This window comes from Meleagris gallopavo, chromosome 1 (genome assembly GCF_000146605.3).
Source record: "Meleagris gallopavo isolate NT-WF06-2002-E0010 breed Aviagen turkey brand Nicholas breeding stock chromosome 1, Turkey_5.1, whole genome shotgun sequence".
Classification (NCBI taxonomy): domain Eukaryota; kingdom Metazoa; phylum Chordata; class Aves; order Galliformes; family Phasianidae; genus Meleagris; species Meleagris gallopavo.
Window position 1 is genome coordinate 49089113 of NC_015011.2, and position 13417 is coordinate 49102529.

The following is a 13417-nucleotide window of genomic DNA, read 5'->3' on the forward strand; positions in this document are numbered from 1 at the left end:
GCAACCGGTGCGGGCCGCGGCGGCGGCGGTGGCGGTGTAGGTGAGGCCACGCTCCGCTCCCGGCCCTCTTTTCCTCCCTCCCGGCGCCGCTCTTCGGGCTCAGGAGCCACGCGGCCGGGGCTGTGGAGTGCTTTCCCGAGCCGCCCCAGCCAGGCTGCCCTCAGACCATCTCCCCGCCCCGTGGAAGTGCAGCGTGCCAGGGCGGCGGCTTGAGGATAGCGCCGTGTGACTTCCCTGCTTCCTCTGGGCGGGAGGGGAGGCACCTCGCTGTGAGCGAGAGAGTCTGAGCAGGCCGCAGTGGAATGCTCGGAGTTGGCTGGGCTGCCGTGCCCAGGCTATGGTTGGCTGATTGGCCTGAAGCAGCGGCCTGGTACTTTCCTATACAGGAATCCCCAGCTGCCAAATACCTCGGGGTGAGAATAGCGAGTGCCCGAAAGAGGGCTGAGATGTTCTGTTGAACGTTCTACCCGGATCCTGTTCCTCAAATACACGTGCACTTTGTGGTGTACCAGATCGGTAGTGGTTGATGGCCTCTCGTTGCTTGTGGGAAGCGTTGCCCTGACTTGGCACGTCCCTCAAACTGGGCTGGTGCTTCTGGGAGGTGCTGCCATCCTGAAGCTTATGGGAAATGATACATTTTTAAAATTTGTTTGCGTTAATGTGCTGTGAGAGCTCTCTGATTGCATGGAGTGTGAAGAAGTTAGTGATACAGTGAGTAAGTGGGGGTAGGGGCAGCATTCTTGTAATAGTTTTTGCCTTCCATTTTAATGCAAAGCTTTCTTCTTGTCTCCTATTTGTTGTTTGTTTATTTCTTTTTAAGCGGTGTCCTCTGGGCCAAGAAGCTTCCCCTTCTGCTGATCCTCAGAGCCACACTCCCTGAGCCATCTGCACTGCAGGGCCTTGCTGAGCTCCTTCCCAGCCCCCTGCCCCTTCACGGGGTCACTGGGGAAAGACCATGGCTGACACTGGGGAGGGGAAGAAGGAGGAAGCTGATTATAAAAGGCTGCACAGCTTTCCGCTGATTAGGGTAAGAAGGAAAATGAGTTATGTGTTTAGCAGTGTTACAGGTATGCAGTGCTACCTTTGTTCTTCCCCACCTTCCAAAATAAGATTTCTCCCACTGGCAGCTGCTGTGGGAGCTGTGCTGTACCCTAGCTGTTCTCTATAGGGATTTCAGTCACCACCATTTCTTCTGCCTGTCCGTCAGGCAAGGAAATCAGTCAGCATGGCACAAAGCAATCATCTAATGTTCCACACATGCTGCCTTCGAAGCCCTCTGCTCATGTTGCTAGATACAACTTGTTTTTATTCTGTTTAGAGGAGCCAGGAATAAACAATCTTAGCCAGCCAGATAACAGAAAAGACTGTGTAATTTAGACTTCTGTTATGCTTATAGCCATAATTAAGGATGGTTGAAGCAGTACTGTCTTTCTCTTCATCTTAGTACTGAAAAATTAGCAACAGCATTTATCTCCTCCTTTAAGCTGTGCTTACTTTTATGCTAGTCTTAAATTTGGAAGAGAACAATTCTGCATGGACTGGGACAAAGGAAAGAATGGACAGACAGTAAAGTAATAAGCCATTTTCATATTAATCATTCTAATGCTTGGTATTCTGACAAGCCTGTATCACTGATAATGTTCTGCTTTAAGCTAACACTGAATGTCACGTGGAGTAGCTGCCTTGTGTCCGTGCCAGCAGCCTGGGCTCTGTGACAGCGTGGGCAACATAAGGGCTGTTTTCTGTTGTCTTGTGTCTAGCCTTTATTTTTCTGCTCAGTTCCTCTTTCTTGTTTGCTCTTTGCAGCACACAGACATGCCGGAGGAGATGCGCGTAGAGGCCATGGAGCTGTGTGTCACAGCATGTGAGAAATATGCCACAAACAATGAGGTATGAGCTGAATCCATCAGGCCAACCTTTTGTTGCTGCAGCTCAAGGAATCTGCAGGAGCAGGGCTGGAGCTGTAGGGCACAGTAGAATCACATACTGACAGATTACTCAGTTTCTGTACTGAGCAGGGGCAGAAAGAGACAGCTTGGCTAGATCTCAGATTTAGTTGCTTTTGTGAGTGAGATCTGTGCTAGCTGTTTGCTTTCATGCAGGAAGCAAAGATGAGTCACAGAGCGATGCCGCCTCACAAACCTTATCTCCTTCCTTCTCTGTGAGCTTCCTCTCTGTTCATAAAATGTCCTGTCTGTCCTGAGGGCCTGTGTCAGAACTGTGTGAGAGTGGCCTGTTCCAAAATGTGGGTCCATTTGTCAGTGTTGAGCAAGGTCATCCCCATCAGGGCAGGGAGGAGACTCTTATTTTGGAACCGAGCAAATTAAGCTCTTCGAACCTTTAGGTACAGTCTGTTCAGTCTTCCCTGTCAGCTTTCAGCCTCTTGAATGAAATTACTGAGAACACGTAGATGGGGTGTGATGGAGGAGTTACAGTCTTTTGAAATATTACCCTCGTCTTTGAGGTAGAAAGATGAATGAGAACACACTTGCTCAGTGGGCAGGGCACAGATTGCTTGTGCTAGAGGAGCTCTGTGCTGGAGTGAGGCAAAGCTACAGAGCAGGAGATTCCTTCTGTCCCCTCGTGCCTGAGACAACAAGTGTCACTGCAAAATCTTCTGTTCTCCTTTTCTAGACCTAACAGGGTATGATCTTAGAGAAGCAAGCCTTCTAAAAGTCAGCCTAGTTTCATTGTTTTGGTAATTAGCTGGAAAAATATATATATAAATGGACTCATGTAAAAATAGCTACAGCTTAGTGACCTGAATCTCCTACCATGCTCAGTGTGCCCAGCATAACTCCACCACCATCAAAAACAGAGCTCTTGCTTCTCTCTCAGACTGTGTGAATGAGAAAAATGCCTGCTAGATGTAGTTGTTTAATTTCTCCTAGCTGCTGTGTTAGAGGCTGCTGCAAACAGTAAGCTGCTTTAGCCTTTGGCACAGCCCTGAGGAGCTTCCAGTTTGCTCAGTGCAGCTGCTATACCTGTTGCCCGTGGCTTCAGTACTTTATTAGAGAAGAATAGCAGGGGGATGTTTGCACGGAAACTTGCTACTTGCTGTGTCTCACCCTACACTCTCCTTCGTTCTCCAGAGTGCTGCCAAGATGATCAAAGAGATGATGGACAAGAAATTTGGGTCCTCCTGGCACGTGGTGATTGGGGAAGGGTTTGGCTTTGAGATCACTCACGAGGTGAAGAATCTGCTGTACATGTTCTTTGGTGGCAGCCTGGCTGTGTGTGTCTGGAAGTGCTCCTGACATCTGGCTGGGTCCCAGACTCGCAGCATACAGGAGATTTCTTCCTTCACAGATTTTGTACAATGTGGAGGTGGGGCTTTATTTTTAATAGTTAAAACATCGAGATTTCTTTCCATACTGACATAACAGTTCCATGGGATGCATATATTTGGGGGGTGTGTGTGTATAACTTGCTAAGCCTGTCCTCGCTCATGGAATTTCTGATCTGTCTGTGGCTCTTTCTTTCTTGTTTGAGCTTAAAGAAGAAAGAGGTGTTTAAATAGGTAATCTCATGACACACCATGCAGCACCACTATGAGGGGGAAGAGGAGGAGAAAAGGTGCTATCTAGTCCTAAGTTTTCTCCTCCCACTTGTTCTACATTGTGTCCTCTCTTCTCTGCCTCCCTGGCTATGTGTGGTATGGTTCTGACCAGTGCCTCTTTCCTCCCTATTAACAGCACCACCTTCTTGTCTTCTAAATGACCATGCAGAGCTGGCTGTGTCAAGGGTGTCCCTTTGGGTTGTCCGTGGAGGTGTTAGCTGTGGGGGATTAGGCTTGTTTTACCCTTTTCTGCTTGATTTGGGAGGACAGCTGAGCTGCCTGGACGTAGGAGGCTGCTATGCAAGCTACCCCCTCCTCTCTCACCCACTGCATGCTGAGATGGCATTGAAACACAGGCGGCTGTCGATGCCTGGGGAGTGGGTGAGAACTCTTCGTACAGCTTGAATGCCTCCCTGTCAGTTCCTGGGGGTGTTGCAAGTGCTGTGTACTTTCAGCATCTTGTTTGGAGGCTGGTAGGGGAAGGAGGTGCCATGTGAGATATCACTTGGTCATCAGAAACCTAACGTCCTTTTGGACTTGCTTTTTTAGCCTGTTTCTTCTTTTAAAGCTGTCAGTGTTGGAGGATGGAGTGAACGTAATTGTATGTTACGTATATGGCTTATTTATATAAATCTGGGGAACTGTGTTTTTTACAATAAAAAAAAGTAGTAAATTGTCCTTTTCTGTGTTTGTTCTAAAATAAAAACCCAATGTGGTGGATGAAAAAGAGAAGTAGTTCAGGAAACATGGAAGTAAGCAAGGAATGATGCAGCTCAGGCAACAGCTGATGGCGGGTACACACCCTGCTTCCTTCCTGGGTGACTCCAAGGGAGCAGAAAAGCACTCTCATCTTTCCCATTCAATTCCTTTTGTTGCTGCAAGCCTGCTGAGGAAGGTTGCCACATCCATGGTGCTGCTGACCCAAGGAGTAGCATCAAGGGAGTGTACCTGCGTCCTCTGCCCAGCCAGCATGCATCTGCTCTGACCTTTGGGGTCTGGCATTTGTGACTTCTATGATTTTTCAGACTTTGCTCTGAGAAAGCCACCAACAGTGCCACTGGCAGCTCATGTTTTATGAGAGGCCATACTTGAGTACATAGTTCAATTCCAAAGGACTTTTCTGCATTAGGGCCTGCAGTGGATCAAACGCGAGGGGTTTTCCATTAGCCTTAGTTCCTTCTCCGGATCTCAGTGTTATGATAGAGGTGTCTTTCTGCCATTTCAGTATGTCAGGAACTCTTCTGCAAGGCAGGAATTGGAGTAATATAAGACCACTAGAAATCATTTCAATTTTGCACCATCTGTGCTGGCTGGGCCCCACATCCTGTCACGTAATTCTTTACTGATCAAGTGGAAGGAACTTGTAAGGTAGTGGGGAGGACACAAAACTGGTACCATATCTGCCAGGTGCCAGGATCATTGTGCAGTCTGGAAGACTCCAAACCCTATGAGCTTCCTGTTGGTGTGATTACTCTGTCTCGCTCCAGCTGGCTGACTTTAAATGAAAATAGCACTATTGACTGGCACTTGCTGCAGCTGGCAGGGGGAAAAGCTGGTTTTCTGTTCCAAGACTTTCCACCTCTTTTATGTTTGGATGCACATCCAGAGGAAAAGGTAAAGTTGCCATCTTTGGAATGCCCTGTGCTCGCTGGAGCATGATGATACCTTCAGCCATACCACGGTCTCCTTAATTGTCCTTCTTTCACACTAATGAATAATTAACTGCTGTGTGCATGTCCACAGACAGGCTGGTCATGGGCATCTCTGTGGGGTCATGCTGACCTGCAGATGTTCCTAGGAAGAGGGAGCTGCTTACCTCAGCATGCAATCTCTTGGCCTTACTACCAGCCTGTTATCAGTTTGGCCACCAACTGACCAAAGCTAATGTCTCTGTGACCTGCATTTGCAATAGGCAAACGCTGACCAGTCCCCAGCATCCTCAGAGCACAAGCACACAAACAAATCGAGGTGAGCTAGGTGTGAATTTGCAGCAAGTCAGCTCCTACACTGCAACTCCTCCAAGGTAAGCAAGTGCAAGGTGGCTCACAGGAGAGTGCCATGCTATTTTTGTTTCCAAGGGCAACAGCCCTCCCACAAGAACTTACCACAAAAAGCCACCCCATTTCTGAATGCCTGTTATATGTGAAAGCATAATCCTCAACTTTCCAAAATTCAGCTGTGTGCGTCAAGGCCTGCAAGCAAGGACTTGGTAGGTTCAGCTTTCCTGCTTGTTGCAAGTTGAGTCATGCTGCACTGACTCCTGTGTGCTACAAGAAACTCCCACCCTCCTTTTGCTGTGGAACTAGAGCACAGTTTGGGGCTTTTGCTATGCAACTGGAGCACTTTGGGGCATGCCTGTAATTCACATGGCAGTAAGGTTCATGGATTGGAGATGGTCCCTTCTTGTTCCACGTTATCCTGCAAGTAACCACTCTGCCACTGATGCTTTGGAGCCTAAAAATGCTTCTGACTCTAAAACTGCCATCTCTTGGTGAAGGTTTTTTACCTTAAAAGTTTTTTAACAGAAATCTGGGGAGGTTGGCACTGAATGTCTAACTATTGTTTTTTCCTCTCCGTATTGTGTCTTGCCACCCGGGTGTCGCTGCTACTGCCATCAAAGCATCGAAGTGAGTCAGACGTGGAAAAGGAGTTGAAAAGCTCAGAGTGATACATCGGCGCCAGTCAGAATGACCCTTTCTATCCGTCCATCCCAGCAAGCCAGTGTGCAGTGGTAGCAGCTCAGAGGGCTGTGCTCATGACTTCATCCCTCCCTGCTGAGGGGAGATGGGGAACATCGTTATCGGCTGTCGGTCTGCATGGCGGGGAGTCCGCACTCTGTGCCAGCAATGGAAATGTCCTTGGGTGTAGGGCTCCTCCTCCATCCCAAAGGTGACTGGGCCCTGCTGAGAAGGGGTGAAGAAGCTGGAAAAATGGAGGAAAGAGGTGCAAATTCAATCGCTTCTCTGTGATGATGTCATGGCAACGAGGTGCACTGATGTGCTGTCACGCAATCAGGGCAGGCTTTGAAGCTCCCCAGCTCTTCCCCGTTGTTGTAGGCTCACGTCTGGCTTTCTGAAAAATCTTTTGGTTAATATTTAATGCCAGCATTGAAGTGCAAAGGGTGGCGAGCATCCCACCTATTCCCCTTTCCTCTACATTCCAATTTGATGCTAAATTAGAGTTGGGGAGCGGGGAGGATTATGATTTACCATAGCATGGGGACAGGTCTCCTGGTCAGAAGGATGGCTTCAACCCATAGTGGGGAAAAAAGGCTGCGGGCTCTGTGCTGGTGTCCCCATGCATCCAGCAGCCCTGGTAGCTCAGCAGGAAGGAGCTACCTACATCACAGACCTGTCCCAATCTGGCTCTGAGATGCGGGAAGGATGCCTTTGTCACCCTACCTCCCTGCAAGCCAAGTTTGGAGCTGATGCTGGGCCACTGGAAGGAGCAGGGGGTCTCCCTCTCCCTTTGCTCTCCCAGAGCTGGCTTTGGAATAAAGGAATCCATGGCCCCTCTCCCAGAGCTGAGTCCAGCTCCTTTGATGCAAGTAGTTAGCACATGTTTTTATTGGCTTTTTTTTTTTCCCCACTAAGCAATGACCTAACGATCCTGTGTTCCGACCACAGCCTCTCCTAGGCGCCTTCTTTCCAAAACGTGCATCCAGACCGGATCCAGCAAACCTCCCGGTGCAAGACGCCGTGTTCCCTTCCCCAAGGAAGCCATCTGCTCCCCTCCACCCGGCTCCTTCTGCACGGCTTGCAGCTCGTCAACTCTGTGGGAAGCTCTGCTCCCGACGGCCATGCTGTTTGCGCGTGGCAGGGGGAAGGAAATGCGGTGCTGGCTGGATCTGGGGCTGCTGGCAGTGTCAGCTGGAGGCGGTTTCCAAGCAACTGTTGTGCCGCGGGACACGGAGAGCCAGGAACACCATATTCCTGCTGCCTGTGTGGGCTGGACGGAGCCAGCACGGGGCTGGTGTGGAGAGCAGCACGAGTGAGAGGGTAGCGTAGGGCCGTGGCACTGAAGGAGGTCTCCAGACCTGCTCCTCATCTGCCTGCCTCCAGCAAGGGGACAGCGTGATGTATGGGATTTCACGTGTCCTCTGCATCTTCTGGGAAATTAAAAAGGGTAAAATTGCTCCAGCTGCTGTTTTATCCTATTTATTTTACCCACTGATGGGCAGTTGCATACAAGCATCCTTGAATAGATGGATGGGAGCAAAACTGGATGACGAGTGCATGGATATAACAATGGTGGGAGCACAGCAGATAGGATGGAGCTGGGGAGTGGGGCAGAAGTATGCAAACAAGGAGTGAAAGCAATGGGAGCTGGGCAGGGAGAAGCCCAAAGAGATGGGACAGTGCAGGGCACCTGTTTGATTGCCAGCGTGCAGGTTATCTGTGACAGTCTCTGTCCCCAAACCCACCTGCAGCTATTGATTTGGAACTTGCCCTGTTCATGCTAACCTTGGCACTGCTAGCTCGTCCCTTATAAATCCTGCTGCAGCTCCTACCCCTCTCTCTGTCCTGCCACCAGAGTCTTCCCACAGCTCTGCTTTTTGCTGCGATGTTTTAGATGCAGGACAACTCTCCCTGATTTCTGCCTAGAGGAGACGGGGCAGTGGATGCACTGACTCTCCTTACCCCGTGTGGGTGCCTGCCCCTTGGCAAGGAAGGATGCGGCGCCAGCTGCAGACACTTGTCCAAAGGAAGTTTAAAGTCCTCCTCCTCCTGCTGCTGCTCCTGGCCTTTCTGCTGCATGTAACGACGGACTTGGCTCTCCCTGAGAGTCGCAGGCTCTGCAGCTGCGATGCAAAAGCACCAAAAGCCATGGGTACCCCCACAGGCAGCCCTTTGCTGGCCAACCTTGAAAAGCTGAGCCTGCGCATCCTCCAGGACTTCAGTGGCAGCAACGGTTCCTTGGAGAAAAGCTCCCAGCCGCAGGGAGCAGGGCCACGGGGAAAGGATGGGGACGTGGGAATCCGGCACCAGCATGGAGACGTCAGTCCAGCAGGGGCCAAGGGATCCAAGCTGGCTGCGCTCTTTGAGCATCCCCTTTATAACATCCCGTTGCCGGAGGTGAAGGACAAAGACAAGCTGTTTGTCGTCAATCCCATGGAAAAGTTCAGCCTATGGAACAGTGGGAGCGATGAATGGTGAGGAGTGGGCTGGTCTGGGGGGATGAGTGAAGGTGCTTGAGGGGACACATGGCAGGGAGCAAACAAATTATTTCCTTGCTTGGCTCAGCATCCCACCTGAATAGTCCCCGTGCCTCAGATCTTATCTCAGCCCCATTTCCAGGCTGCTGCCCGGGGAGCTGTAGGGAGCCTCCTGCCCATGTGGCACATGGTGAAGTCCAAGGGGAGGCCTGAATTATTCACACTGTTATGTATGATATCTTCTAGGTCATCTCCTCCTCTCCTTACCCAGCTCTGGGCTCTCACTGTAAATTTCTGTGGGAACTCCCCAGTGCAGACTTCTGACCAGTTTGATCCCCCTCTTTCACCCACCTCATGTTGAAAATGCAAAACCCCAAATGTCAGCTGGCTCTTGACATGAGACCACGGCAGCCCCGTGTTTCTCAGGGCACTTTCTGACCTCTTTAGGCTCTGCTGGGTGATGAGCTCACCACTGCTGGGTGCCTATTTTTGTCCCTGCACTACTAACCTCTAATTAGAAGGGAAGATATTAATGGAGATACCATGGGTAATACACAGCAGATTCCTTATGGAAAGCACACCTTCCAGAGGTGAAAATACTAAGATGGGGGGACTAGATAACCCAAATCCATCCCACAGAGAAGCCAGGGGGTGCCATGGATCTGGTCAGGGGGAGTCAGTTGCAGGTGGGAGCTCAGGATGCTGCTGGGAAGCATTCTTTTATGGATGTTTTGTGTTCCCCTTTAACTGTGCATAGCTGATTGCACACCTGGGAGCTGATCCCCTGGGTGAAATCAGCTGGAAATTGAGGACCAGCTGGGAGACCATGGGGACTTTCTGTGGGGGACACAAAGGTGGCCATCAGCTGCCAAGGGGACCTGCCCTAGGGGCTTCTGTCACCACCCAGGCCTTGTGCTGGTTCTTCCCAGAAAGGGCCTGGGAACAACACCCCATCCCAACTAAATGTTGTTGTTGGGGTGGTGGTGGCTTTTGGGCTGCAGGGTCAGCAGCAGTAAAGCCGAGATGGTCCTCCCGACAGGGAAGACAGCCTACGACACCTACCCTGCCTGGCTCAAGTTCCACGTCGGCATCAACCGCTACGAGCTGTACCCACGCAGGGACCCCCTGATGCCCACCCTCCTGCAGGACCTGGCCACCATGAAGATTGTTAGCTCGGGTATTCACCCCTACCCACACCCCTATCCCATTGGCCTCCCCAGCAGGCCCAGTCACACTCGTGTGCCCCCTTCCAGTGCAGAAGTCTGGCGGTACCCAGCTGAAGCTCATCATGACCTTCCCGAACTACGGGCAGGCCCTCTTCAAACCCATGAAGTGAGTAGAGCTTGACTTCAGCCCCAGTGCTGGAGACCCCTTCCCCTTACTGCTGGCAGCAGGCTTGGTGCAGCTTGTGATGGGGTAGTGACCTCCAGTGGTGGGAAGGAGAAGATGATCCATGAGGACCACTTCCCAGCCCTTGTCCCAGTGGGATTTGGGGCCGACCACGCAGCAGGGTACACCTGTGCCTGGTCACGTCTCGGTGGCCCCATGGACACAGCACAAGGGGTGGTTTGGGAACAAGCAGGAGGTGATCCATTCTTTGGCCACCATCCCTGCCCTCCCCAAATCTTCTCAGGCAGAGCAGGGACCAAGAGACCCCCGCTGACTTCTTCTACTTCTCAGACTTTGAGCGGCACAATGCGGAGATTGCAGCCTTTCACCTGGACAGGTGAGTTCTTGTGTGGCCCGCACCCAAAAAGGGGCCTCAGCCCTTGGGGGCTGCCCTGTGCTTGGTGGAAAACACAGCCAAAAATCTTCCCTCTGGGGCCTGTAACCTCCCAGCAAAGTTCACATCCAACCCTGGCAAAGAAACGGCTCCTTCAGCCACCTCTTCCTCCTCTATTGCAAGGACGCCTGCATCTCATGGCGCTTGTACTAACTGGGTGTAAAAAAATGGCTCCACTGGCAAGAAATTGTGCTGAGTTTTGTGTTTTAGGATCCTGGATTTCCGACGAATCCCACCGGTTTCTGGTCGCTTGGTGAATATAACAAAGGAGATCCGGGACATCACGACTGATAAGAAACTGGCCAAGACTTTCTTCATCTCCCCAGGTGTGCTCCTGCTAACCTTTGGCTCTCACACAAGGGCAGGCACCCATCTGGGGATGACTTCAGCTGCCACCGCGTCCCCATCTATGGAGATGGTTCTGAAGAAGAGTCACCATGCTATTCATTGCTTTATGCATGTGGCATGGTGAGAAGCTTCATCTGGTTCTTGTTCAGTCATCAGCCTGTGCTTTGTCCCTCATGCCAGCGGGCAACGTCTGCTTCTACGGGGAGTGCTCCTACTACTGCTCCACTGAGCACGCTCTGTGCGGCAAGCCGGACCAGCTGGAGGGCTCCATGGCAGTCCTGCTGCCTGACAAAGCTCTGGCCAAGCGTCGCTCCTGGCGCAGCCCCTGGCGCCGCTCCTACCACAAGAGCAAGAAGGCTGAGTGAGCTGGGACTTGGGGGGACACAAAAGGACTCGAGGAGCAGGGGAGGCCCTGTGGTCGCTCTCATGTACCCGTTGTCCATTCTTTGCCTGAAGGTGGGAGCTGGACCCCAACTACTGCACCCAGGTGCGCCGGACGCCGCCCTATGACAGTGGTCATCGCCTCCTTGACCTCATCGACATGGCAGTACTTGATTTCCTCATGGGTGAGTGCATCCCTCCAGTTTCTCCTCACTTTCCAGTAGCTGATGGGAAAGGCTATGGTCAGGCTTTGCACCGTGAAGGCACTCTGCCTGCTTGTCCCCATGGCCTGGTCCCCACCCGATGGCATGTTTGGGACTGAATAACTGGTGGCATGTTGCATACACTGAGTCATAGAATTGTTTGAGTTGGAAAGGACCCTTAAAGGTCATCTAGTCCAACTCTCCTGCAATGAATGACATGAGTGAGGCTGCTTTGCCCTGTACCATCACAATGTTGGGGTGCTTGTCTACTGCCAAAACTCAGCACAGGATGACATTGTGCAGGAGTAGGCATGGTGCCATGCTGGTACCCATCCCAGCATCCCACTGCTGCCATCCTCTCCTCACCCTTTCAGGCAACATGGACCGGCACCACTATGAGACCTTTGAGAAATTTGGGAACGACACCTTCTTGCTTCACCTGGACAATGGCCGCGGGTAGGAGAGAGGGGAGCACCCAACCACCTTAAATGGACAGAGCTGAGGCTGAGGGATGCCAAAAGTCAAAATGAGAGCCAGCGCAGGGTGATGCTACGCACACCCCGATGCCAACCCTTGGGTTTCTCCCTCAGCTTCGGCACGCACTCTCGTGATGAGACGTCCATCCTGGCGCCGCTCCAGCAGTGCTGCAGGTAAGCGGCTCCCACCACCCATGTTCCCACTGGGGAAAACCCACCCTGATGCCAGGCTCTCTCCTCCGTATCGGCAGCATCAAGAAGTCCACCTACCTGCGGCTGAGGCTGCTGGCCACTGAGCCCTACCGCTTGAGCGATCTGATGCGGGAAGCACTGGCTGCCGACCGCCTGGCACCTGTCCTGGCCGAGCCCCACCTGCAGGCATTGGACCGGCGCCTGGGCAAGGTGCTGGCGGCTGTGGGACGCTGCCTAGCCACAGCAGCACAGCCCCACCAGGTGCTGGTGGATGACATAGGGTCGTGGCTGTGACACGGGGAGGGTGATGTGGTGTGATGGCAGTCGTCACCCTGGGAAGAGCTTGGAGTGCGTGGTATTGGATGATGCAAGGGGAGACGGGCGGGTGCGCGCGTTATTTAAATAAATAGGTCGGCCTCGTGGAGAAAACATGATTTGGGATCCCGGCCAATGGGGCTGTTTTTCCAGTCCCAGATTCACGTGGCATGCTGGTATGGCCATCCCTCCAAATCCTTTTATAATGAGAGAAAGACTTTTCATAGGATCACAGAATGGTTGGTTATGGAAAGGACCACAAAGCCCACCCAGTCCCACCCCGTGCTGCGGGCAGGGCTGCCACCCACCAGCTCAGGCTGCCCAGGGCCCCATCCAACCTGGCCTTGAACCTCCAGGGATGGGGCACCCACAGCTCACTGAGCAGCCCGTGCCAGTGCCTCACTGAGTCATGTATTTCCACCCAAGACCTAACCTAAATCTCCTCTCTTTTAGTTTAAAGCCGTTCCCCCTCATCCTGTGCAAAAATCTGGTCCCCTTTCCTGCAGTCAGTCCCTCTCTAGCCTTTCCCCAACCCACAGTTAATGGGGCCTTTGGTGAGCTTCCACGTGGTTCACCCAAGCCACAATGCTCATCCCTGCCCACGCTCTTCCCACACCCACCCAAAAATCCCAGCGGGCGCCGCGTCCCTCACGCAGAGGTGGCTTTGAGATCCACACCGGGCCCAGCACCATATATAGTGCCCTGCTCCCGGTTTATCCACTAATCCTGGCCGGGGTTAATCCGCGGTGGGTTTGCGTCAGCTGGGACAGGTGCTGTGGGACAGGGGCTTCGTGCCCCATGGTTGGGATGAGTGGTGGGGATGGGTCCCTAGGGTGGCGGCGGGGGCACGAGGTGTTCCCAGGACACGGTACAGAAAGAAGCAAGTTGGGCGAATTGGTCGCTAATGAGCTATGGGGAAGAGGGGGGAAGGAAGCGGCTAATGGGGCCTGGGAACGGCAAGGGGAGATTGAGGCTAGAATTAATGGGCTGGAAGGAGAGGGGGAA

At 52.3% G+C, this 13417-nt stretch overlaps 2 protein-coding genes across 4 annotated transcripts; both read left to right on the top strand.

The window, feature by feature from the left end:
- On the top strand, positions 1-4237 carry DNAL4 (dynein axonemal light chain 4). 3 transcript variants are annotated; one of them, XM_003202286.3, is made up of 4 exons: positions 1-40; positions 821-1027; positions 1807-1890; positions 3093-4237. In XM_003202286.3, the coding sequence occupies exons 2-4, from the start codon at positions 956-958 to the stop codon at positions 3255-3257; spliced, it is 321 nt and encodes a 106-aa protein (XP_003202334.2). In that variant the 5' UTR covers positions 1-40; positions 821-955; the 3' UTR covers positions 3258-4237. The 3 variants fall into 3 exon arrangements, with proteins under 3 accessions (XP_003202334.2, XP_010709192.1, XP_010709200.1); XM_010710890.3 differs by lacking the exon at positions 1-40 and adding an exon at positions 67-413; XM_010710898.3 differs by lacking the exon at positions 1-40 and adding an exon at positions 444-711.
- Positions 4238-4331: 94 nt separating this feature from the next.
- Positions 4332-12675, top strand: LOC100542306 (extracellular serine/threonine protein kinase FAM20C-like). Its single transcript, XM_031554373.1, has 10 exons — positions 4332-8711; positions 9716-9891; positions 9968-10046; positions 10348-10440; positions 10708-10823; positions 11026-11206; positions 11302-11411; positions 11804-11885; positions 12020-12079; positions 12157-12675. Exons 1-10 carry the CDS (start codon positions 8233-8235, stop codon positions 12389-12391), a joined length of 1611 nt encoding a protein of 536 aa, XP_031410233.1. The 5' UTR covers positions 4332-8232; the 3' UTR covers positions 12392-12675.
- The last annotated feature ends 742 nt before the right edge of the window (positions 12676-13417 follow it).

Excerpts from the sequence above, each read along its gene's own strand:
- DNAL4 (XM_003202286.3), top strand. The coding sequence starts at position 956 with ATGGCTGACACTGGGGAGGGGAAGAAGGAGGAAGCTGATTATAAAAGG. Across the intron at positions 1,028-1,806 it reads ACAGCTTTCCGCTGATTAGG|CACACAGACATGCCGGAGGA; the intron begins GTAAGAAGGAAA and ends TGCTCTTTGCAG. Across the intron at positions 1,891-3,092 it reads AATATGCCACAAACAATGAG|AGTGCTGCCAAGATGATCAA; the intron begins GTATGAGCTGAA and ends TTCGTTCTCCAG.
- LOC100542306 (XM_031554373.1), top strand. The coding sequence starts at position 8,233 with ATGCGGCGCCAGCTGCAGACACTTGTCCAAAGGAAGTTTAAAGTCCTC. Across the intron at positions 9,892-9,967 it reads CATGAAGATTGTTAGCTCGG|TGCAGAAGTCTGGCGGTACC; the intron begins GTATTCACCCCT and ends GCCCCCTTCCAG. Across the intron at positions 12,080-12,156 it reads CCGCTCCAGCAGTGCTGCAG|CATCAAGAAGTCCACCTACC; the intron begins GTAAGCGGCTCC and ends CCGTATCGGCAG.